Raw genomic sequence first — 26,410 nt, 5'->3', positions numbered from 1 at the left:
TGAGAGTCTCTACATAGGCAGCAGGACACCTGGGGAGCATGAGGAATTGCACTGTAGTTTGACATCTGTAGAAGACAAGATGTGAAGACACTTGAAAATGAGTCCTTTTTTTCCCCTGCCATTTCCCCATAATATGTGAAATGTGTGCTGTTGTCAATATAACTTGCTGTACAGCTGAGTCTTCCTTGGCTCAAGTTTGCATGTTTTGACATGGAATAGGTTTGAAGATTACTTCAGTGTTTTCCAGCAGTACAAGGTCATATCTACACAGCTGTGGTCTGCATAAAGAGAGTAAATAAACAAAAGAAGCCACTGATATAAAAACAAGCTACCCTCTTTTCTTCATTCACATGTCCTCTTATAGCACTTTAGGCATTTGTATAGAATGAGTTGTCTGTAGTATCAGGGGTGGCTCTAGACATTTCGCCGCCCCAAGCACGGTGGCATGCTGCAGGGGGCGCTCTGCCGGTCGCCGGTCCCGCGGCTCCAGTGGACCTCCCACAGGCGTGCCTGCGGAGGGTCCGCTGGTCCCGCAGCTCCACTGAAGCCGCGGGACCAGCGGACCCTCTGCAGGCATGCCTGCGGGAGGTCCACCGGAGCCGCGGGACCAGCGGACCCTCTGCAGGCATGCCGCTGAAGGCACCCTGCCTGCTGCCCTCCTGGCGACCGGCAGAGCACCCCTCGCGGCATGCCGCCCCAAGCACGTGCTTGGCATGCTGGGGCCTGGAGCCGCCCCTGTGTAGTATGCTTAGGAGGAAAAGAGAGGCTGGTAGGTGAGGTGGGGTAGCTTCCTCAAATGCTGTGGATCACAGGACTGTTTAAACCAGATTTTTTGAGACATTCTGCACTGGAAAAGTCTCTTGCCTCCTTTAATGATAAAGGAAAGTGATACAGCAGACTGACCCCCATCTGCATTGACTTCATCCTCTGGGAAAGTCTTCTCTAAGGAGAAAGTGGCGATCTCCTAGGTGAAAGCTGGGGTGAGAGGCTCATGAAAACCAGATATATCAAAGGCCTGGATATGGACCTGGGACTTGAAAAGCAGAGAGTGAGGAGATCTGAGAAACAGAAATGAAGAGGTGTCGCAGGCTGTCTCTGGCAAGAGGGGGTTAGAGAGACAAGACCTGGCTTACTACAAATAGAATAAATCTTCCATTTTTTATTCTGTAGCTAAGCCCAAAGTACCTGATATAGCAGAATTTATGAGAAATCTAAATATGCAGTTCATTCCTTTTATTTTACTACCATTTTCTCTTTATTGTTAATAAACCTTGTTTTTAACACAAGTAGATGATTCATGGCCTGTTGCTCAAGAAATTTCACACAGACTGTCCCAAAGACAAGAAAACTGTTCAGCCTCTATATGCTGAATGTTTGTATTTACTTGCATCAAATTTATTTTCAGTATAGTATTGAACCTTAGGCAACATCCTTGTAACTGCATAAAGGGCCTGTACTGCTTTCCAAGGCCCTTATTTAAATCTCCTTTTAATCAATGCGAATTTTGTCTGAGTAAAAATTGCACATTGAGATCCCAAATTACACATTTTAGAGACAATAAACCAAATTCTGTCTTCAAGCATAGATACAAAGTTCTCAGTGACTACAATGGGAATTGTATGCATGGATTTGAGAGCAGAATTTGACCCCAAAATATATGTACGGTAATTCGACTATGTGGTCTAAAAGTAATTCTTCTGGCCTCAATAAGGCCAGTAATCCACATGAAATATTTAAAACCATCTAATTTGCAGGTATGGAGATTGTTAGTAATCATCCACTTACCTTTCTGGATATGTAATTGACCTTAACCTCATTTGAAGAATCCTGAGTTTGTGCTTTGGGCCTATTACAGACCCTGTGGAAAATGCCAAGGAAATTCTTGCAATTTTTTCAAAATCCTGGTCAAATCCAGCTATCAAACTAGCTTGGTTGAATTGTTGAAAAGTTGCAACTTCACTAAACAGAAAGCAGACAATTTAGAATATACTCACTAAAAAGCAAATCACATTTTGACTAGATTCCATGTAATATTCACAATGGTGGTAATGGAGACGTGCCAGGCTCTTGAATTCCTGCTGATTTTTCTGAGAGTGGGCTATGAATTCAGATTCCCAGATCCAAACCTGTTCTTATGATTTTGGTACCCAGTCCCCACCAAACCCCCAAGGCACCTACTTTCCTGGTCTCATTCAGAGGTGGGCAAAAATCTCATGAGAAGGGTGTGATTTTTATCATTCAAGAGGATGGATATTTTTGGAAATCACTTGATTTCTGACACCATAGTCTGAAATCTAGTTAGAACGGCTCACAAGATTTTGGTGTTTTTGAATCTGACCCCAAAATAGAATCTGAGCTCTGACTCTGCCTTCAACCTGAACTCAAAGTCATAGATTAAATCCAATCATGGTTCAAACATTGCCTTCTCTATGGACTTATATGTTCATTTAGGCAGCCATGTATGCTGTATAACATATGCTAAATATAAAATTCTATGTAAAAAGGATGTTATATTTCTGACTTAGATCTGAAAATCAGAACATTCTGAGCTCGGCATGTTAAAGTACCTTAATTTGGTTTCTTGTAGCTGTTTCTAGGCAATTGCAGCACATACCTCCATAGTATAGTGCAGAGTTGACACAAGCCAATGGAGAGCTATACAGCATATCATGGCATAGTATTAAAGTCAACAGAGCTTCATAAGGGATGGATGTGACCCGATGACTTTGGGCAACATGATCCATTTTATACGGAGACATCACAGGAATCTGCTTAGATCTTTCAGTGCAACAGTAATAAATATGCACATGTGACTGTTCTTCATGAAGGTCTCTGTATATATGGATGGATATTTAAAGATACGGATCCTGAATAAGTAATGTACAATGTAGTATTTTAACTAACTTTGCCCTAATCAAAAGTTTTTAAAAAATGTAGCTGCTGCTTTGTTATTCCACCACTAGTGGATTATGGTGGCTAATTCCATTACAAATGTAAACATGGAGATGTAGTTGGAAATGTGCAATATTTCCAGAGTCTAGCATTCAATTTGATGTGCTTTATTAGCATATTTAGGAGCTATGAGAAGGTCAGCAAGATGAAACCCTGTGTTTATGTGAAAGGTATTTACAATTTCACCTGAATATCTGTCTTTGTTCCTTCACGCATGCTGAGTGGCATCTTATTAAATGCTTAGACATGCATGGAGTACATACCATGAAAACAGTAGAGAATTTTAGATACGCAAGTAAATCCAGCATAAGCAGCATATGACTCAGAGCTGAAGGACTATGCAGCTAGAACTTCCATGACAAGTCATTGAAGAGTCACTAAAAAACTAGTCATGCAGGAAGTGTCTGGCTGTAGTAAGATTAGATTAGTCTCACAAATTTGCATAATCACATAAATCACCATTTCACCCTTGAGAATAACACAGTTTTTCAGGAGATTATACTCTCAAGGCCAGATGCTCAACTGGTGTAAACTGGTGCAGTTCCACTGGAGTCACATAGTTAGACTAATTTACACCTGCTTACACAGGATTTATCCCTTGAGGTGCAAGCAACCCCAACTCCTGTGTGCTTGCCTCCTGCCAGCACCAGGGCTTGATTGGCCTAAATTATTTGCCGAGAGTTTTGGATCTTGAACACAGTAGGACTTACTGATTGATTTTGGATTCTGCTGTGTTCCCATCTTGATCTGTTAGTTTAATTATGAGGGAGCCTCTTCTAATATTTTTGTTCCAGGTAATAATATCCATCAAGTAATGATAAACTGCAAGGCAGAGAGAGAGAGCACAGTTAGATTCAACTTCTTTCCTTTCCTGACAAAGTGCTTTGGGTGGGAAGCTGAGCTGCAGATGGAGCACATTTTTCTCTCATTTATCTGACCTTTGTGTCTTGCTTGTGTTGCTTCTTTTCACTCTCAATTTTTAGTCTCCCTCCTGCTTGTCATCTCCTAGCCCCTTCTCATTTGCTTCATTTCTTTGCCCCTTGACATGCTCACTCTTCTCCATTTCTCACTGGGCATTTCCTTGCAGTGTACCTTTTCCTTTCCGTTGCCACTCTACTCCTGTTACTCTCTCCTAGCAGGCTCTCACTTGACCCTTCCACGTGGTTCTTTTTGTGAGGACCCGAGGTAAATCGATCTAAGATAGTTCGACTTCAGCTACGCTATTCACATAGCTGAAGTTGCGTATCTTAGATCGATCCCCCCCCCGCCAAGTGTAGACCAGCTCACACTTTACTCTAGGAATCATTTTGAGGCAGTTCTATCTATGGCTTGTGCCATATAGGAGGTCAGACTAAATGATCACAATGGTCCCTTCCAGAATTGGAATTTATGAAATCTTCCACCGTTCTGTTGTCTGCTCTCATATCTTTTTATCTCCCTTTTCTTTTTGATTCACTTCAGGATCTTTCACCACCTTCTGGGATGGGTTTATTCATAGTGCATGAGTATATATACTGAATTCAATCACCTGTGACAACCTGGTCAATTGTCCTTGAAGCCAAAATGGCCAAGAGTTTCTCTGCTATTGAGCCAAAAATGACCAATGAAACCTTGCAAAAGGGCCATCTTAGCATTCTGTGTGTTGATGGCAAATGTAAAACTGGAGCATGGATCATCTGAACATTGTTTGAAACAGCTAATATCCTCCTCCTCGTCCTGCAATTAAAAAGCCTGAATTAAGAGCTTTGCTTTATGTGAAGTGCCCGGGCCAGGGAGCTGTGAAAAGAAAGCTGAGAACTTGATGGGTTGCACCAGCAAAGTGTGGCTGTTGTACTTTTACCTAATGCTTGACAGGCATTGCAGGATTAGTGGGAAATTAATTGAGCGATTTATCAGCATGTGATTCCATACCCACTGTGGGCATCTTCCCATCAACATAGTGTATGGTTCCACCAACACCAGTGATGTGGCTGCAGATATTTTTTACAAGCAACTGCAGATAGTCCTAAATGAAACCCCAAGAAGAGATGATTCTGGGCACTTTTAATGTCCTGGTAGAAGAGGACAATGACCCCTGGGCAAATTCACTTGGGAAGTTGGGTATTCAGTATTTGTACAGCACCAAGCACAATGATGTCCTTGTCCATGATTGGGATTCTAAGTGCTATAGTAAGCCAAATAATAAATAACAGGAATGAGCAGCAATGGCTGGAATTTGCAGCTGCCAGTGACATGATCGCTGACTCACTTTTCCATCACCAGAAGATTTACAAGCAGACATGGTACAGCCCAAATGGTTTCTCTAGGACTCTTATTGATCGTGACTTCGTTAACAACCATTGGCAGTCATGGATGTAGGAGTTTGCAGAGGCATCGAACTTGACACTGGGTCATCAACTTTAGCTGGCAAAAGTGCACCTCCGACTTTGACATCAGCCAGTTAATGGGCCAAAATTAGGCCAATTCAATCAAAACCTCTTATTACAACCAAGCTATCAAAAAAGAACTAGATAAATTCATGGAGGATAGGTCCATTAGTGGCTATTAACCAGGATGGGCTAGGATGGTGTCCCTAGCCTCTATTTGCCAGAAGCTGGGAATGGGCGACAGGGGATGGATCACTTGATGATTACCTGTTCTCTTAATTCCCTCTAAAGCAGCTGACATTGGCCACTGTCGGAAGACAGCATACTGGGCTAGATGGACCTTTGGTCTGATCCAGTATGGCTGTTCTTACGTTCTATCATCCATTCTGACAGGGCCAGTGCTTCCATTAGGCGACCCTAGGCGGTCGCCTAGGGCGCCAGGATTCGGGGGGCGGCATTTTGTGCGCTCCCCACGGGGCGCACAGGAGCTTCCGGTTCCGCTCCCGTTGCGCCGCCGAAGAAGGACCTTCTGCCGACATGCCGCGGAAAACAGCGGCAGGCAATTGAGCAGCTCAATGACTGCCGCTGTTGCCTGCGGCATTTCAGCGGAGGGTCCGTCTTCGGCAGCGTGATGGGAGTGGAACCGGAAGCTCCCGCGCGCCCCGTGGGGAGCGCACAAAATGCCACCCCCCGAATTCTGCCTAGGACACCAGAAATTCTGGTGCCGCTCCTGCCTTCTGAACTGCATAAGGCCATTGAAGTGTTAGAGATGTAAGTCTCACTTCCTGTCACCTGTTCAGGAATGGTATTGTTTCAAGTCGTCAGTGTAGACTGCTGCCAGCTCAGTGCTGGGGCTCATCCCTTCAGAGGTCATCCAAGGATCAGTGAGGACATGCTCACTTCAATTGCAGCTAAGAAAAAAGCCAGACTACAAATTGAGTCTTTAAAGATGTTTGTCAAGAGCAAAAGCAAAAGCTGAATGGATTCAGCTTTGGAACATCATCAAGTCATTGTGTAAGAACAATAAGGAATCCTGGTGATCGACTCAGGCAGACAGTGTAGAACAGGCTGCCATCAGGCACACTCTCCATACCCTCTTTTCACCTTTGCAGTGTTTGTGGGGGAAGAATCAAGATGGCAGCATTAGCCACTATGCAAGATCTAGTGCATCAATGGGGAGATCATTTCAATATGTTCCTCAGTTGTCTGCTGCCTGCAGTCCCTCTTCCATTTGAAGAGGGGCAGGAAGATCCAGTTAAGCACCTTTCTTCAATCAAGATGAGATCTGGATCACAGTCATAAGAACGGCCATACTGGGTCAGACCAATGGACCATCTAGCCCATATCATGTCTTCCGACAGTGGTTCTCTTCCAGCTCACAGATCACATCTGTTAGCTAAGCAGAGGCTGCAGAACCACCTCCTGCCCCCAGTCACACCAGAGCAACTCTGAAGACAATGAGAATGGTGCAGATTTAGCTGAGCTCAGAGTCTGGCTGGCAGAACCTTTCCTGTTGATGAGGCAGGAGAATGAAAGACTCTCCAATCCCTGGCAGGACTGGCAGTTGGACAAAACATCTTGGTATTCTTACACTGGGCATATTTGCTCCAGAAGTCAATGAGGGTTATATTGATCCTTTAAGAGCTGCACTGCCCCAGGGGAACGCACCCTGCCTCTGTGAGCTCCTTGGCAGAGTGAGGGAGGATGCGTATCCTTATGGGATGGAGCCTGCTCATCTTCAGCCCACTCCCTTCCCATGGTTTGGGCAGGAGCAGGGGAGGGAACACCAATTGCATTTGGCCTTTGTTTGGGTTGTGCCAGCTCTGGGTGGAAGCTCCTTTTGTCCTCTCCCCACATGCTTCACACTCACATAATTTGACTTGCCAATAACATGGGGCACCACCGTGTCATTGTACTGTCAGAGCAGAACTGCGTTTTACAGAGAGCCTCAATGGTGACCTGCAAAGGAGTTTTGGAAAGTTGGACTTGTGCTCATTTGTATTTGTGTATGATGGATTAAGAAGACGTGAAAGGGATTTACCTTAGAAATACCAGGCATGTCCAGTCTGGTCTCCCTGGCTTTGCTGGAGATCTCCCCGATGTTTATTGTGAACTCTAGCACTCTGAAGAGCTGGGAGTGCTGAATCCTCTGTTAGCCACAGTGGCAATCAACAACTGAGTTACACAAGTGTTAAAGCAAAGAGAGTTTGAACCGGTTTGATTAAACCCCCTTCCTTTCTCCAGTTTGCTCCACTTCTACTTCCTTGATTTTTGTGATGTCACCATTTCCCTACTCTCCAGTCACCATGGAGCCTTGCAGCCTACACAGAACCTGAATTTCTAATGGCGGGGAAAAACCTAAGCAGATAAAGTTAAAAAACCAGAAAACCCAAACACCTGTCATTGCTTCATCATCCATCACAAAGCTGATAAATACCTATTGTTTTTTCTTTGCAGGTCACCTTTAAGGGTCAACCGTTCAATCTCACACCCAGTTAAACTCACTGGGAGGTAGGCCATTGATTTCAATGGTAGCAACATTGGAACCCAAGACAGTTACTGTTTTTTCCTAGGCTTTATTCACATATCACTAAATTTACTAGTTCTAAAAGGGAAACTGGTCTGTTCCTGTGTGTCTCTACTTAGCTGATAGGGAAAGATTGTTTTGTCACTGTGCCAAGTGTATCTGCCATTTTGAAGCAGAGAGGTATTATTAAAAAGAACTTGTGGCACTTTATAGACTAACACATTTATTTGAGCATAAGCTTTCGTGGGCTACAGCCCACTTCATCGGATGCATGCAGTGGAAAATACAGTAGGAAGATATATATATACACACAGAGAATGTGAAACAATGGGTGTTACCATACACACTCTGATGAGAGTGATCAGTTAAGGTGAGCTATTACCAGCAGGAGAGAAAAAAACTTTTTGTAGTGGTTACCAAAGTTTTTTTCTCTCCTGTTGGTAATAGCTCACCTTAACTGATCACTCTCATCAGAGTGCGTATGGTAACACCCATTGTTTCATGTTCTCTGTGTGTATACATATATATCTATATCTATATATCTATATCTATATAGATAGATATAGATATAGATATATCTTCCTACTGTATTTTCCACTGCATGCATCCAATGAAGTGGGCTGTAGCCCACGAAAGCTTATGCTAAAATAAATGTGTTAGTCTATAAGGTGCCACAAGTACTCCTGTTCTTTTTGTGGATACAGACTAACACGGCTGCTACTCTGAAACCTGTCATGAGAGGTATTATTGCAAATGGAAATGTGTTTTATCCATCAGCTACAAGGCATGCTTCTAATATGCTGTGAGACACAATGACAGCTAACTGACTGTTCTGAATTGGATGTCAGTGCTGTTGCTGACAGAGAGAGTCCTCAATGCAAAGTTGAAGGAATGTTAATCACTCACGGCAGAATGGTTCTTTGTCCGATGTATCAAAAAACACTTTAGTCACTGGAGGATTCTTTAGTGTTAAATAGCTTTTCCACTTATCAGCATAATAACCTGTAGACCACAGTGTGAAAATTCAGCATTAGGTGACTGTAGAGGACCAAATGACTGAAAAGAAATCAAGTTAGTGCTTGATTTATACCAAATTGCTTTTCAGCCACAAGGTGAATATTGCAGTTAGTTACTGATAAAACACAGCATAGACAATATCCCTAATACTCTGTAAACTCATGTGAGTAAACTAAGCCCATGTGTTAGTGCTTCCAGGAATTAGGCCTAAATATGGCTGTTTTCTGTCCATCCCATATGTTAAGAGCCATCCTTTTTTGTTTCTTGTCAAGACAAGTGTTGCTCAGTAGAACAATAATCTCCCTTACTTTGGAAGTTTATTTCTGGGAGCTCAGTGGGAGCCTAAAGTTACACTCCTAAATCTATATTTGGACAAGTAAAACAAGTGATCTGATTTTCAAAAGTGCAGAGCATTCAGCAGCTCCTGTTGAAGTCAGTAAGGGTTTAAGATGCTGAACACCTCTTGGAAGCACTTAGCAGGAGCATGTGCTTATCCCCCATACAGCTCCCCAAAGGCATGTGAATTCTGCTCTGCCCCGCAGAAAAATCTACATGTTCTTGATTTGGCTGTTTGGTCTCCTGTGAGTGCTGATCTGTGCAGTAACTGTGATGTGAATGTACAAAGACTAAATGAAGCCACCAAATCCATTTTCACTTGTAACGTAAGCTAGGATTTATACCTACCTTTTCAGATGTGAAATGGTGTCATCTCACGCACCCACCCCCAGAAGGAAGCAAAGACTATATGTGTTAAGAGACTTTGCAAACAGCTCTGTCCCATGAGTCCTTTGGCAACATGTACCAGAATGTCTGTTATAGGTTACATGGAGTAACATAGGGTACAGTGTGACAGACAGCAGTATGAGGCCCTTGGATTGTTAAAAACCATCTCCAAAACCACAACTCTTTTATCCACATTGGACACTGCATCATCCTTACCCAGGATGGGGCATGGCATGGGCTGGAAAGCCTCACAGCTGGCACATTTGCTGTTCCTGTAATCTCTGTATGTATCACAGGGGTATGCAGTGATGTTGCACCTCTCTTTCAAGGATGACAGGAACAGGAAAACAGACCTCTGATGGTCACATTTAAAATACTGTGATCCTTGTTGACACAAAGAGAAAGGATATTTCATTAGAAATCTGTGTACAGCAGGCAAAATGTTAGTGCAACAGCAAAACAGAATGCACCCTATTGCTGTGACAGTATCATAACACCAGAGATGTTCACAGAGTCACGTTAAATCCTGTCCAGCAACTTGACGTCCTGTAAAGCAAGAAACTCTGAGCCAGCACAGCTTGTGCAACTCGCACTATAAACCAGATGGAAGGATTCACTGAGTGCTCCACACTGCTTCTGGGCTGGACACAGATAATCCCGCACTGCTTCTGAGCCCGAGTCATTGATTGTCCCCCACTGCTTCTGGGCCAGAGACACTGATTGTCCCCCATTGGTTCTGGGCTGTCAACCGGGACATACCTGTTCCTACCAATGAACAAGGGCTTAGAATCTAAGCAGTTCTTCAAGTAATCCAACTGCAATGGAATTCCATGAGACCATGCCCCGAGTATGGGTATGTTTAAAAACACTGTAAAATGGCACCTTCATACTCACCATACACTGTCTGCTCCATGTGTACCTTCAGGTCATACCTGTCTACAGCCTACAAGAAGACTAGCCTACAGTTAGCATTGCAGAGCCACTGCTGGTATGCACAACTATGGATTCTACTCCACCTCATAAATTAGCAACCCGGTTCATAGCTGGGGTTGCCACTTAGGTGGTGCATTCCTTTTGCATAAGCTCTTGCCATTCTTGGTAAAAGCTCTTATAGAAGCAACTGGTTCCATGGACTGTGCTGAAATATACAGCAGTGTACTAAAACCTGCCGCAAAATGCCCACCTCTCCAATTTGGCATGCTGGTGACCTCAGAGGAACTGTAAGGACGTTCTGTAAAAGACCTACAAACAGCAGCCGAGGGATTGAGGATGTGTGAGAAGAGCCAGGGCAAAGCTAAATTCCTGTGTGAGCTACCTTTGAACAATGCCATAGAGCATTACAGAAAAGGGCAGTGATGGCTACACTAAGCAGCATAAGAGATCTGCACCTCTGAAGCAAACAAACTTCATCCCACCATGAAAAGTCCTTTGAAAAATTGACTGCATGTTTCCATGGATCATGGCTCCATAGTAAGGTTGTTGCCCGATATATAATAGTTCAGGGATTGGCATCTTCCCCCAGCACACATGCTGCATTTTTTCCTCTCAATGGGTGATTCTAGATGTCCTGACTGCCATGTGCTAAAGCATCAAATTGCCATCTCACAATTTAGACACATGGTTATATGGACGTGATCTCAATGCCTAACCAGGGCAAGTGGAAATTTACACTGCAAAGACATTGCTATGTGTCTCAAATGTAAGGGTTTGCTGCAAATTTCAGTGTTTTCTGTAGAATTTAAATTTTTGTTTAAAATACACAAGTTTATATTTTTTAGTGCCTGACCAAACACACAGTAAGAGCCAGTACCTCTCTGAAGAGCTTCTACAATAGAAGAGACTAGACAAAGGGCGGGAAGGGAACCAGAGGCACACAAAGGGGAAGTGACTTGCTCACGTTCACATACTAGCTCAGTGGCAGGAACAGAACACAGGTCTCCTAAGTGCCATGCTGTCTCTCATTGCCAAGACATGCATCATTGCCTCAGTGTTGTCTTCTTCATTACACAGTTCTCTGCACTGGTTCTGGGGACTCATTGCTGCTAACACTTGTGCTTTCACACTGGATTTGAGTGAATTTGCTTTTTTTTTAAAATAAAAATATCTCACATCTTCTAAACGTTTTTATAAGTTCTGGGAATAAACTTGCTCACTGAATTTATGCATGCAAATTTGTGGAACTAGGTGAATTTGCTCCACAGCAAAATTTGATGCCATTCGCTCACTTGGAAGAGATCAGAAAATCCAGGATGAAACAGCAAAGGGTTATGGGTCAGATCCTCCTCTGGTGCAAATCAGCGTGGCTCTCTGGATTTCAGTGTAGCAACTCCCAATATACAGCAGCTGGGGATCTGACTTTTTGGGTTGTTTTTCAAAAAGTTGGGGGGGGGGGGTTTACTGTCAGTGAGTGTTTCCCCCACACTTCTTTGGGTGATTTGTTGAAAATATTTTGTCCTAGTTTTCCCAATGCAAAGTGTATTTCATTACCAGAAAATATTGTTTGTGGACAGCCGGGCTGGTCGGTTCCTCCATTGGCATAGAAGTCTATGTGTCCTAAAGCTTCTCTGTAGCCTAGTCCTAATCAAAGAAAATATCATTTTTAGAAAGAATCAAAGTGCCGGGAAAAGGAATTTCAGATGAAGAATTAGGAACAAATAACAACATGGATTCCTTTAGCATTGGCAGTCTCAGCTGTGCAAGAGATTTAGTTTCCTTAATCTATTTATGCATCATTGAACTAAAAGACAATGACCCCGTTGCCATATTCTAGATAATGACATTAAATGCCCACAATAAGAAAATGTGTGTGACATGTGCATGATGCGTATCTGGGCCCATCACCTTCTGCAGAGAACCTGTGGGAGGGAAAAAGGTAAGTTAAATCTCTGTGGTTTTATGGCCTTTTTAGGGAAGGAGTTTGCTAGGCCTTTAAGAAGGCAAATTGATGGTCCAGACAGCGGTAAGCCTGGTCTGTCTTCATGCCTTATCCAAGGGTAGATCTTGGACTCACAGAGCACCTTTTAGAAATTGCTGACATCCCTCCTCCATGCAGGAGGAGAAGATCCATGAGTGGATGATCCCCTCCATGCACAGAAATGGGCCAGGGCTTGATCTCATGCAAGGAGGTGGATTCTGAACAGGATCCTGAAATGAGTATGAGCTAGTGGAGCTGTGCGAGAACAGGATGATGCTGCTTTGTAAAGGTGAGACACAGCCATTAGCGTATGCTGCTGGAATCTGGCAGGTGGGTCTTGAGTGCTGTGGAGGAGAGTGATGCAGTAGTCTAGGTCACAGAAGTCAAATGTATGGGTGAGGAGGAACTGAGGGGGGAAATTACTAAATGGTGATGGGGTGACTGGAGACAGTGTGGGAAGAAAAGTTCAGAGTCCAGGATGATGCCAAGGATACAGACTCACCTGATGAAAGTATTCCTGGCCCAAGGAGAATAATAAAGGCAGGCAGCATAATGCAAAGCTGTGTAATGCCTCCCAGCTGAGGACCACAGGGCAGGTTACAAGCAGCCAGGGAGTTTTATGTTATTAACACTATGTCCAAGGGAATGAAATGGTTCAGCTTTTCAAGTTGGTGTGATTGGCTTTTGCTATTTTAATTCCTAGCTCCATTTCCTTAGTGACCTGTGACCATCGCGAGCAGCAGCACTCCCCCAACCAGGAGAAGCTGACTCCGAGGTGCTACTGCACATGAGGGTGCTCTCCCTTTGCCAGCTCACAACTGAAATCCTTGCACTTAGTGGAACACAAGGACCGCTCTGCCCTCCCTCTCCAGGGGCCATAACGCCTCTCCCCCGGCCAGCAAAGCAAGCTGTATCCCATGGAGGTCTATAGCAGCACACATGTACCATGTGCAGACCTGGCAACTTCCAGTGTACCCTTGGGGGCTGTGCAGCTCGGTGCCACCCTTTGCTATGGGCTGTGCCCATGTGGCTCCAGTCACAGTCCCCTGGGTTTGGCTGTTGAGACATGTCCTGTTAAACCAGTAACGCAGCAGAAACAGCTCTGGGGTGAATAGTGACCCATTTTCTGAGCTATGCAGAATGGGACCCCTCCACCCCCCACAGACTGGGCATAACCCTGTGATCTGAGTTAGATCAGTGCCCCTTACAGGCACAGAGCTCCAGCCAATGAGAGAGGAGCCCAGGCATTGCCTCACAGTAGCCTTCTCACTCCTGCAGTCCAGTTTAGTTCCTGGGTTTCCATCTAATGAAATACAGAGAAGGAAGAAATGAAATATTACCATCAATATCAGAATGAATGACATCAACAAACTGGGCATCTGTAGGATCTAACCTTTCCTCAGGGGGTTTCCCATTAAATAAGGGGCCTGCTGGGTCAAGACCTGAAATGCAAAATGATTATTATGGCATGATTGTAATGTGGTGCTATTTAAATGATTCTCTATATCCCTGTGAATGGGTGGTCTCCACCCCACCCTGGATACAGCACACTTACACACTGGGTTAGCATCTGAGAACATGCACACTGTTACAGAGTTTTCCTTCCCTCCTAGTGAAGTACAAAATATTAGCCTCAGTCTGAGAGTACGTCCAGACTACCCGCCATATTGGCGGGTAGTGATCGATTTTTCAGGGATCAATATATCGTGTCTCATCTAGACGCGATATATCGATCCCCGAACACGCTCCCGTCGACTCCGGAACTCCACCTGAGCGAGCGGTGGTAGCGGAGTCGACACGGGGAGCCGCGGACGTCGATCCCATGCTGTGAGGACCCAAGGTAAATCGATCTAAGATACTTCGACTTCAGCTACGCTATTCACGTAGCTGAAGTTGCGTATCTTAGATCGATACCCTCCCCCGCAGTGTAGACCAGCCCTGAGCCTCTTCCTTAGCATAGGTTCCTAGGGCTCCTCCTAAAGACCTCACTGTCCCTACTTGGAGTTCCTTCTTCCTCAGAGAGGCCCCAAGGCAGCTTATGTTCCTGGCATGTGGCTAACGGGGCTCACCATGAGGGCTAGTTAGCAGAAATTACTTTGTGTCTCCATGTAGGGTTCTTGTGCCTAACACCTTTGCATAAGGCCTAACAGTGATGTAGTGCTCCATGTGTTCAGAACACAGGACTGGCACTCACTAACTAACTAACTGACCTACACAGCACTCCTGGGAGCTCACTACAGAAAGTATTATTCAGTGTTTGGGTAAACTGAGGCAGAGAGCTGAAGTGATTTGCCCAAGAAAGGAGCAGGGATTGAGAAAGGGGCTTACCTGTTATTCTCCCAAGTTTGCCATTATACATCTGTCCCACAAACCCAGAGATATGCGCTCCAAGACTAATTCCTATCATATAAACAGAGTCAAGCGATGCTCCATCGGCCTGCAATTTAAAAATGTCCATGATCATAGGTTACAGAAATGTTAAGCACATAAGAAACATCAAGAGCAGGAAAAGGCCATCCAGCTGGTTCCAGGGATAACGTAAATAGCCCATCCTAATTTTACCTGCGAGTACTTCTCTTGTCCCAATACAAATGGAGGTGTCTTTTGAGACATAATACCCAATGCAAATTCCACTGAAATGACCCCCCTTCCATGCTCAACACCCTTTGGTGATGTGAATCTGAAAGCTAAACATTTCCGAGCCATGACTGTGTTTCCCTGGGACAGCGATTATGCACGGAAAAGTGTCTAGTGCGTGTGGCTGCTATGGCAATACCAATAATTAATAATAAACCCCAATTGCCAGCATGTGGTTTCAGAAATGTATTTGCTAATTCAAAGATCCTAATGTAAGTTGCTGCAGCCCATGGCCTCCGGCAGCTGTTAAGTAATCTGTGCAATATGTCACAGGTGCTCACGTTAGTCTGGTCCTCCATAAAAATATCCTGCCCTGTACACTTTTGACACATGTTCTTCAATCACACCAGTGTTCCCAGTCACCAGTTAGCCAAGTGAAATCAATAAGACTGAAACAATCGTATAATATTTGGTCAAAATAAGAACGTAAAATAACATTTAATACCTTAAACAAAGTAAAATAATATTTTCATTCACTTTTTTTCACTTTATCTGTTGGGACCCTGATGTTTCATCAGAAAAAGATTGCTCCGAGTTCAGAAGGTGATAATCATTATGTGGATAATGAGAGGACAGGGAGCCTGTTGGGTGTGCATAAGCTTGAATGAGTCACCAGTGTCATAGTTACCAAGATGAGGCTATCTCCTATTTGCAGGGGAAGTGTAGCTTAGTGGAACACCTTCTCATCCCGATCTGCACAGAACATTCAGCACCTCTCTGAACGGTCCTTACAATCATCTCATTCATATATCCTCTGCCATTCAAGTTGGTAGCTTCACATTTAAAACCATTAATCCCTGGATGTGAATTGAACTCATGTATAGTCTCAGGGACACATTTTTGAAGTGGCTGCGACCAAATCTGTACTTTTAATTGTCCAACTTTAGGCACCTAATTTTTGGGAATTCGAGTTTAGGAAACAGTGTGGAGGTGCCTCCAAACTCCAACTGGTGCATGCCAGCTTCCTGTTAGACATCCAGCTGCCTAGTTTGTGTGTTCAAATTAGGGTGACCAGATGTCCCGATTTTATAATGACAGTCCCGATTTTTGGGTCTTTTTCTTATATAGGCTCCTATTACCCCCAACCCCCCGTCCTGATTTTTCACACTTGCTCTCTGGTCACCCTAGTTCAAATGTGCACCTGCAAATCTGATTTCTGGGGCACTTGAAATGTATGTGCCTCAGATTAGAGGCTTTTAAAAAAAATTGGTACTCCGAGTTTAAAGTGAATGAAGCTGTAAAATGTTAACATGCAAAGCCAAAGTAAAGATTTTGGCACTACATGTATTTGAGTTTACAGTAATTAATGCATCTCTTTAAAGAACAATTTGCTTTCCCTAAGATTCTGCTGTAAATACTTCTTTTACTCCATTAACACTGTCACCATTATTAGAAACATGTAACTTACCAACATTTGGTCTATAAGTGTTTTCAAGAATTCAGCAACTTTCTTAGTATTGCTAGAAGCCCTGTGATAGAGCAGAGTCGTAGCCCCGCGGTTCCAATCTACAATGATTATGTTGATGTCTTCCACAGAGAGCAAGAGATGTACTGCTTTTTGTATCCAGATGGGGGGAGAACCTGTGGGTCTGTACCCATGCACAATGAGGATAGTTTTCTTGGTCACGTTCAGATACCTGGAACCAGCTGAACTGAGTGTTTCAGCACAGTTCTGGTTTTGTCTTGTGTACAGCATTAGTTTCACTTTCAAGTCTGTGCCAGTCAAAGCACTGCTTATACTCAGACCTGTAAATGCAGGACATCCTTCTTCTGTACCTGAAAACAGGAGACAGCAGGTCATTATTAGTCAGATTAGAGATAATAAACTTCTCTGCCTTTTTCCCCATCAGCCCAAGCAAGACTCCATTGCCAGTTCCATCCCTTCGGGTCACTCATTTCCCTCCTTTTCCCCTCATCATCTGTACTACTGGGGCCATCACGGGAACTCAGCTTTAGCTGCAGCATTAGGATGAGAGCCTCGGCCTGGAGCCAGCATCACGGCTCTCTCAGACTTATGGCCATCATCTTTCCACTTTCTCTAACTCTATGTATATACCTGTTCTGTTCATACAGAAGCCCCTGGTATAGGCCACTGTCAGAAGACAGGATACTGGGCGAGATGGACCATTGGTCTGACCCTTTATGGTCATTCTTATATTCTTATATGTTCTGTACACTGTGCCCATCACCACTGTGGCACCTGAGCGCCTCCCCATCTAGGATGGACACATCAGAGCCCTCGTAAACCATGCTCTCTATATATCAGTACACGGTCATGCCACCCTGTGAGCACACTTCAGCACTTCTGTCTGACAGCAATATTAATTGCTTCCTTTGTCATACCTGGACCTGCTGATGAAGAGATCGTGAGCCAAATTCAGGTGAGGTGCGAGTGGGCACAACCCTAGTTACCGAATGATGACCCTGAGGCATTTGTGACCACCTTTGGGAGGGGCCCAAGCCAGTCAGTAGCCCCCTGAGCACTGGACTTTGATATTGGTGTCATGTTTGAGGGGGAAGGCACAGTCAGCCTACTGGACCAAGAGCAGACCAAGAACTACAAGCAAGTGAGAGTTGTTATTCTAAACTATTTAGCTACTAATGAAGAGATGCATCACCAGCGATGTAGGTCAAATATGTACCCTAAAGCACTAGACCTTGCGTAGTAGCCCAGTGCCTGAAGGAACACTGTAGGCGGTGGGTCCGCTCTGAGCAGTGGTCTGGGGCCCAGGTTGCCAAGTTAATTCTAATTCAACAATTTATATGGCTACTATCAGCGAGAGGTCGAGAATGGATGACGCAGCCTTGGATCTCTGTCAGACACTGTGTGACTGATGGAAAATTTCTTAGTGGTCAAAGGATCCCTAGACGCAGAATTTCCCAGACCCTGAACGGCCCATAGGACTGACCAAAGGGAGGCACGGGACACAGACACTAAGCCTCTAACTGCAGTTCACAAGAGGCCACATTTAGGCCCAGGAAGGCCGGGCCACCTGCTCATCATGGAGAGGCCCAAGAGCACGAGCTGTGGTTAGGTGGGACCTCACCTGAATGTGCATCCTATACCCCAGTTGGCTGAAACAGGATCCTAAGATGGAGGGTCTTGCACCATCCCAGAACCAAATCCACCTCTGACAAAGAAAGATGCCTCCAAAGCCAGCCCAGTGATCTGATACTCCTGTGGACAGCAGGGGCATCTAAGGGAAGAATGCCCCCGTGGAGTGTGAATGCGCCCAGGGCTGGACCGTGGAGATGTGCACCCATAAGAAAGCTCCCCACAGATTGACAATGCCGGTCTGTGTACAAGGGAAGAGAGTGTAAGGATTTCTAGGCTTTGGGTGCAGCCAGAGAAGTAGTTCCTGCCTCCCTGGCTGGGGAAGATGGCACCCCAAGAGAGCCAATCTGCACACAGTGCATACATGGTGACGGAAAAGCCTACCCCAGCCAGTGGTTACAACTGACTGTGGGCACGCACACAGAAACCATACCTGTGGCTCTGGCTGGAGAACCGGCCTACTCAATAATAGTGGGATGAGATTGGCCTTTTTTTCAGCAAGTCATGAATGAGCTGACCAGCCAGAGGATTATGGACTGGGATCGATCCCTTTGCACAGAAGACGTGGGCCAAGCAGGACTTGAGGGCCCAGCAGATCTGGGAGAGGAGACCTCGAGAGCAACCCAATCAAGGCCAGAATTGGAGAAGGGGAAGGTATCCACCCTGGACCTAGGGCTTCTACTGCAGGCAGGAAACTTTGTTCACGCACAGAGGGATGACCCCACACATATAGAGCTGCTTCCAGAAGCAACTGACCTCTGTAAATGGAGAAGTGATGGAACCTTGGTGCCTGGAGCATTACCCTCATTTTGTGCTCAAGAAGGAGCACCTGTATGGCATTGAGAAAGACCAACAGTCTGGGGAGACGAGGACACAACTACCAGTGCCACACAAATACCGCCAACCAGAGATGCAACTCGGACATGACATCCCTTGTGCTGGGCATTAGGAGTGGAAGAAGACACTGTCATGGGTAATGGCCAACTTCTATCCTGGCCTCCATAAGGAAGTGAGGAAATACTGCTCCTCCTGCCATCCTGCCAACTGTCCATTGACAGCAGTATCCCAAAGGCTCCCCTAGTTCCTTTGCCACTGATGGAGACACGCTTTGAGAAAATAGGGATGGACATAGTCAGGTCCCCAGAGAAGTGTGCCTCCGGGTACCAGTACATCTTAGTCGTTGACCATGTGACCTGGTCTCTGGAGGCTCTTCCCCTTCACACAGCAAAGGCAACAGTTATTGCACCAGAACTTATGAAACTTTTTTCATATGTGGAGTGCCCTCATGAGATATTAACCAACCCAGGGAGCAGCTGCACCTCACAGACTATGCAAGAGTTGTGCTCTCTGTTGAAGAGCAAATCCTTGAGAACTTCTATGAACAATTCACAGACAGATGGTCTCGTAGAGAGATTTAACAAAACTCTAAAAGAAATGCTAAAGTGCTTCATCAAATCTGACTCAAGCACTGGGACCAGTTGCTTCCACTACTCTTATTCCCCATAAGGGAGGTCTCACAGGCCTCTATGCAGGGCCGGTTCCAGGCACCAGCTTAGCAAGCAGGTGCTTGGGGCGACCACTCCGGAGAGGGGTGGCACATTCAGGTATTCGGCGGCAATTCGGCGGAGGGTCCCTCGCTCCCACTCGGAGTGAAGGACCTCCCACTGAATTGCCGCAGATCACGATTGCGGCTTTTTTATTTTATTTTTTTTATTTTATTTTTTTTGGCTGCTTGGGGCGGCAAAATCCCTGGAGCCAGCCCTGCCTCTATGAGATTCTCCCCCTCTGAACTATTGTATGGCCATGTGCCTCAAGGGATCTTAGATTTGCTACATGAAGGCTGGGAGGAACAGGACGCAAATACCATCAATGTGACTCAGTATATTATTCACCTAAGGGAATATCTTAAGCAGCTGGGTTTATTTGCTAGTGAAAATCTACAGAAGGCACAACAGAGAGAAGAACAAGGTTATAACCGAGGGGCATGGCTGAGTACTTTCCAGCTGGGACACTGAGTCCTATTATTGTTACTGTCAGCTAAGTCTAAATTAATGGCCTGTTGGCAGGATCCTTTTGAGGTAGCTAGACAAGTAAGACTGGTCAGTTATGAAATCCGGTTACCAGGCAGAAGAAAAGAGATCAGAATCTACCATGTGAGTCTTCTCAAGCCCTTGAAAACTTGGAAAGCTTTGCTGATGACTCCTTTCCCTGTGAGACCCGAATTAAGCCCTCAAATTCATATCTGCCAGGGGTTGATACCTGTGGTAGTAGGTGTGGGACTCTCTCCTGGTCAGAGAGCACTACTCTCCTAAGGAACTGAGAAATTCACTCATGTGTTCTTCTCAATATCTGGAAAAACCCAGCTAGTGAAACACTACCTGGAAACAACATCTGGACAACAAGCTAGGGAGAACCCTAACCTACTGCAGAAAATGTGGCACATAGTCTGGGAAGAAGTACAGGCAATCTTAAAAATGGGAGAGTGATGCTGGCATCTGACTCGTGCCCAAGCTGCAGGCATTAACTAAGAACTGACAGCCTTGTGGCTGGAGACCAGACCAGGTCACCTGTATGTTAGTTTTGCTTATAATAAGTATTAGTCTTATAAAAATGTAGTTAGTGTTTAGACTCTATGAAATGCTTGTAAGTTGCTGCACGCATTAATCTCACTTATAATACCTATATCCTGTGTTATAAGATATATTTAAATGTTTGCTGTTACTGTAAACTGCCTGTCAGGAGAGAAGCATTCCCAAGTATGAAATACTAGTTTGCCACAGGTGTTATCTCCTGCCTAGCAAAAGAAGAGCCATAGACACCAGACAAACCACTGTGGCAATCAGAGGGGAAAAGACTTTGTTGATTGCTCCCCACACACACACACATTAAACTCTGGGGGAAGGGAATAAAAATCCCTGACAAGAAGAACTGTGTCTTTTGGGCTATTTAAACTCTGAAGGGACAGAGATGCTAAATTGAAGCCAGAAATCCCCAGGGTCTGCCTCCTGGGTCTGCCCTGAAAGACACTTTGAATTGATGGGTCACTACAGCTCTGTCACTCCTAGGATTTAGATGGTAACTCATTGGTGTGTGTGTGTTTGTTTGCTTTAACCTGTAAATAACTCACGTACTTCTTTTTCCTAGTTAATAAACCTTTAGATAGTTTACTACTGGATTAGCTACAGGTGTTCTCTTTGGTGTAGGATTGTACTAACTGATTTGGAGTAAGTGACGGGTCTCATGAATGGTCTCAACCTGAATGTGGTGATTTTTGGTGTAAGTGACCATTTATCACTAAGTCCAGTTTGTCTTGGTCACAAGACTGGGGACTGCCTGTGACTCCATGGAGAGATTGCTACTGTGATCCAGGAATTCACATTTGTTATAGGCTTAGTGAAATCTAATGATACCACACACCACCAGTTTGTTTATTTTTTTGTTTTTTGTTTCATTTTTTGCCAGTCTGCCCTGTGGTCGTCACTCACAGTAATGAGCCACTTTAGACAGTGTGACGGGGGTAGTTGAATAGTCCAAAAGTGAGTGGAGGAGCACCATAATTCTGGTCTCTCAACCCAACAGTTTGATTAGTTTTTGCATTGTTTTCTGTAAAGTTAACTGCATTTTGAAATTCCATGCTTGTCCAATGTCATGAGAGATAAGTCACCGGAGTAGCTGGGACCTGTGGGATAACTTAGTACAATCAAGCTCATGAAGGGATAGTGACAAATCCCTTTATCCCCCTTACCACCTTTTCGACCCCCTCTGTCGTTTCAAGACCACGCCATTTGAACTGCATAGGACTGTGGCAAACTTTCAGCAGCTTATGAATAAAGTTCTCAGCCCACTATCAATATGCCACAGCCTACATGGATTATATCATTATCTATAGGTCCATGGGGAAAGAGCCCCTACTACATATGAAGGCAGTATTAAGGCCGTCGGGTTAGGCTGTGAGACCAGCTTCCTATAGTGAAGTATATTAGCAATCATGGAGGTGACCTTTCTAGGATACCACATAGGGGATGGACTTGTGAAGCCAGTAATCGATAAAGTGCAGGCTTTAAAAACATGCCCAGTCCCCAAGACAAAAAAGCACCCGAGGCACTTCCTGAGCCTTGCCAGATATTAGCAGAGATTTACCCTGAACTTCACTTTGATTGTGGCTCCTCTAACAGACCTTATAGAGGGTGCTAACCCCTGGATGATCTGATGGGATGCGGACTGTGAGAAGGTTTTTAATACCTTGAAGACATGCCTTTGTCAGGCACCCATCCCTTTTAATCCCAACTTTTCCTGAGAATTTATACTCCAGGTGGAGGCTCAGATGGAGCCTGGATGCTGTGCTTTCAAGGACTTCGCAGGCAAGGAGCACACAGTTCTGGATTTAAGTAGAAACTTGTTCCCCAGGAAGAGGGCCTATTTGGTTATTGAGAAAGAGGAACTGGCAATTAAGTGAGCCATAGAGTCTCTCGGGTACTACCAGCTGGGGAGTTCCTTCTCATTGCTCACTGATCATGCCCCTTTAAGTCGGTTAAATTCCTGAAGGACTAGAACCCCCGTATAATGCGGTGGTAGCTCACACTACAACCGTACAGGTTCAGAGTACAACAGCATGCAGGGAAAGACCACGCCAATGCTGATTTTTTTTCAAGGAAACTTGGAGAGGTGGACATTCTGAACCAGAAACCCTTTTCCATCTTGAGGGGTGGGGTGTGTGATGGAGCATGCCTCCATCCCAGTCAGTAGAAGCTAACGAGCTCCTCTGGGCTCAACCAATACCAAATGAGCACACCTGCAAGCAAAGCTTGTTCCAGCTGGGGAAAGCAAGCTTCAAAAGAGAGCTTGTCACAGGAAGGGGTGGCAACCAGGAAGAAAGTGGCTGTGCCTCAGAAGCAGCTGTACTCCTGAAGAGTGGCCAAGGAAGGAAACAGCTGACAAGCCTCCCCCACCCACAAGGGCTTTTCAGACCCAGGACAAGCTGATCACTGCAGGATAGGGTGTCAGACCATCATGTATAAACCAGAGTTTTATAAGGAAACTCAGTGACTGAACATCCTGATCCCCTGAAGTGGGAGAACCCCATAGCTGTGAACTCAGAAAGGCTGGAGTAAAGTTCCCAAGCAGGGAGAGGACTTTGAAAGTGAAAGAGACTCTGCAACAGCCAGGGGATCATGCTAACGCTCTAAAAATGCTGTGTAGTAGAGAGTGGTTTGAAGGTGTAGCTCAGGCTGCGGGTCAGGCTCTGAAGGCCACCCCTTCCCTAGGCCTCAGAGCCCGAGCTCCAGCCCAAGGGTAACTTCAGAGTGCTGTCTACACCTCCATTGTTAGAGCACTAGCATGAACCCTGCCAGCCCAAGGCTGTCGACACGGGCTGTCGTGGGCTATTCAGACATACCCTTAGACTGTAAGTTCTTTTGGGGGAAAGGCACACTTTTCAATGTAGCGCCTAACACGAGGGGGCGCCAGTCGTGGCTGGGGTATCTAGCTGCTACCCCAATACAAATAAATACATACAATTGCATTTCTTCTTATAAACATCATCATCACAGTTGTAAGGGAGCAGGCAGGAACTGGGCCTGAGAGTTCCTACGACTCAGTGCAGAGCACTACACCTATTGCTTAACTTTATTCACGCCTACGTGACCCGTAGTCAGTGCTCAGACTTGCTCAGGCAAGCACTTTGCTGTGCACCGCAGTCACCAGATCTAGATCTAAAACTCATCAGCCTCTATGGCAGAGGATGTCTGTTAAAGATCAGATCCATGTTTGCTAATAAGTAGCACAGGAAACATTTAAAAAGCCTTGTAATAGCTACACTGAGACTACTAGAATGGTGCAAATATGATTAATACAGTCAGAGTAATGCTACAGGGTGGTGAGACTTTCAGGACCTTTTGAGGAATGTCGACATGTGAGAACTAGTCAGTGTTGATTATTTTGCTCTAAATGCTGACAAGCACAGTGAACCCTTAACCCACTTGCTTTGGACATGGCTCTGAAACTTCAACACCATTTCTCCAATGTAGTTCATAGTTCATCAGGATTTAACTTTATATACAATGAGAAAAACTAACGATAAGGAGCGCTCTACCCTGCATACTGAACATGCCCACACCCACATTCTTGAAGAAGGGTAATTACGTTTTTTAAACTTCCCCAGGTGTCTCTTTTCATGCATACAGCCAAGAGGTGCAATAGTTTTCTTTCAATACTGCTGGTGCACAAAGAAATGTCTGCATTTTTAAAGGGAATTTCTGATGTGCCCTTATCTTTCCTTAAGGGCTTGTGTGCACAAACATTTAGTTCATGGAAAGCTGGCGTGTGTATCTACCCACACTAGCCTGCCATGGATTTACTGTCCCCAGGGACGGTCTCTTCCAACACACATTAACAGTTTGTTATTGTACGTTGATCTAGCTTTCTTTGAAACGGAACTAGATCAAAGCACATTAACAAATGGTTAATGCCTGTCGGCAGGGTCCATGTGGACAGTTAGTCTTCAGCAGGCTAATGGTGGGCAGATTCACACCCCAGCTTGCCATAAACAAATTAATTGTGTAGACAAACCCTAAGGCCATAATACCGTGTTAGTGTCAGTATTTTTATATTATACAGTACTGGGCTAGTGAGAGGCAGTATAGCCTAGTGGGTTGGGCACTAGACTAGTAGCCAGGAGACCTACATTCAATTACCAGCTCTTCTGCTGACCTTGAATAGGTCATTGCTCTTCCTGGGCATCAGTTTCCCCTTCTGTAAAAACAGGGGTAAAGTAAAGTTCTTTGAGAGATCTAGTGATGAAAGGTGCTGTATAAGATTATTACTGCTAGTATGTATTTATCAAACCCAACATGTGAAAGACATCAAGATCTCTGAGACTCCTGGGAAACCTTAAGATTGCTGAAATATCCATTGATATTAATAAGAATAGTTAGATTTTTTTGAAAACACAAAACACAGGTGTTTTTCCTCCCAGAGCTTAGAGGTGCAATATTACAGACCATTAGCAACCCTCTGCTGTTTGTTTACAAGAGGCCCTGGGAGTAGTTGGCTTATGGTTATAAAGACTTGTTCTTGAGCTGGATCAGAGGACTGTCAAATTAAGTTGACTGGTTTGTAATAGTAAATGCCAAATCATACACTTACAAAATTAATAGACTTTTAAAACCTTCTTATTTATCATATGAATTGTTGCTGCAAAAAGATTATCACAATTAACAATTATAAGTGCTAATGTATAGTACTTACACAAGAAGTTTATACAAAGTGGCACGAAGATACAATTACTCATTCTGTTTTTATATGTTGAACTCTATACTCACTTGAAAATAATCTTGTGCATCTAACCAGTATATTTGATTTCAAAACCAAAACAATTTAATATCTGCATTTATAATCTAAAGGCTAAATATGTTCATGCTACTATGACATCTGAAAATTATGTTTTGTTTGCTGAGAAAATCAAAACAACTGTTAAATTTCTTACCTGCCCTCACCCTGCACATCAAATAGATGAAGAAAAAATACAGCTTCGGCATGTGGAATAAGTAAGTCAATCACCATGTAACATCCTCATTCAAACAGAGAGAAGAGTACTGCAATTCAGGGCTTCCACAATTTCTTTGCCATGTGTTTGCTCGCTTTCATATAACCACTAAACTGCCTACTCAGGAGGTGTCAGGAGGTGTGGTGACAAGCAGGAAGTTAATATACAAGGAATAGCCCTTAAACTCTCAAATCCAGGCCTGTACTTCTTTAAAGGGTGAGGCAGTTTCTAGTCTTACAGGGTTATTTCTTTTAATTTGTTCTGATCTGGGGAATGACTAAGCCAAGCCATGGCAGTTGTGTAATGCATATTGAATAGCAGTTTGGTTTGCTGTGTTGAAATTAGGGAGATTATTGCAGGTCTCTTTTTCACCTTTTGCAAGGAATGCCAAAAAGGCAACAAAGAGTGCAGTTGTTTCTGCAGATCTGATACACACCTGGCAGGACCAGCCTTTGGCCCCCAATGAAGACATCCCCATGACTCCACTTCCCTGTAGCACGCCTATCCCCACCTATCTCTTAGCGGCCTGTGAGGCTGTGTCCCTTCTAGTGGGCTGAACCTCCGCGTACAGACTTTGGAGCCAGGAAGAGTCCCAAAGCACAGAATTCTGAGCAAGGGAGGACACTTGCAGAATTCAGTCTGTGCTGATGCGACATTCATGGATCTGGCAGCCCTG

At 44.6% G+C, this 26,410-nt stretch overlaps 1 protein-coding gene across 1 annotated transcript; it reads right to left on the bottom strand.

Moving 5' to 3' along the window:
• Positions 1–54: 54 nt before the first annotated feature.
• Positions 55–25,740, bottom strand: LIPH (lipase H). The gene is made up of 10 exons (XM_045030919.1): positions 25,675–25,740; positions 16,545–16,912; positions 14,828–14,936; positions 13,840–13,941; positions 12,073–12,162; positions 9,802–9,969; positions 8,752–8,847; positions 3,663–3,774; positions 1,786–1,959; positions 55–278 (listed from the first exon to the last, which is right to left on the bottom strand). The coding sequence occupies exons 1-10, from the start codon at positions 25,724–25,726 to the stop codon at positions 191–193; spliced, it is 1,359 nt and encodes a 452-aa protein (XP_044886854.1). The 5' UTR covers positions 25,727–25,740; the 3' UTR covers positions 55–190.
• Between the last annotated feature and the right edge of the window lie 670 nt (positions 25,741–26,410).

The sequence above is a fragment of the Mauremys mutica genome, chromosome 9 (assembly GCF_020497125.1).
Source record: "Mauremys mutica isolate MM-2020 ecotype Southern chromosome 9, ASM2049712v1, whole genome shotgun sequence".
Taxonomy (NCBI): Eukaryota; Metazoa; Chordata; order Testudines; family Geoemydidae; genus Mauremys; species Mauremys mutica.
This window is presented reverse-complemented; position numbering and strand designations above follow the sequence as displayed.

What these genes read in the sequence shown, in the direction of transcription:
- LIPH (XM_045030919.1), bottom strand. Translation starts at nt 25,726, where the DNA reads ATGCCGAAGCTGTATTTTTTCTTCATCTATTTGATGTGCAGGGTGAGG. An exon ending in GGACAAAGAACCATTCTGCC is followed by an intron (nt 3,775 to 8,751) that starts GTGAGTGATTAA and finishes TCTGCCTTGCAG; the next exon opens with TTTATCATTACTTGATGGAT. An exon ending in GCAGAATCCAAAATCAATCA is followed by an intron (nt 1,960 to 3,662) that starts GTAAGTCCTACT and finishes CTTTCTGTTTAG; the next exon opens with TGAAGTTGCAACTTTTCAAC.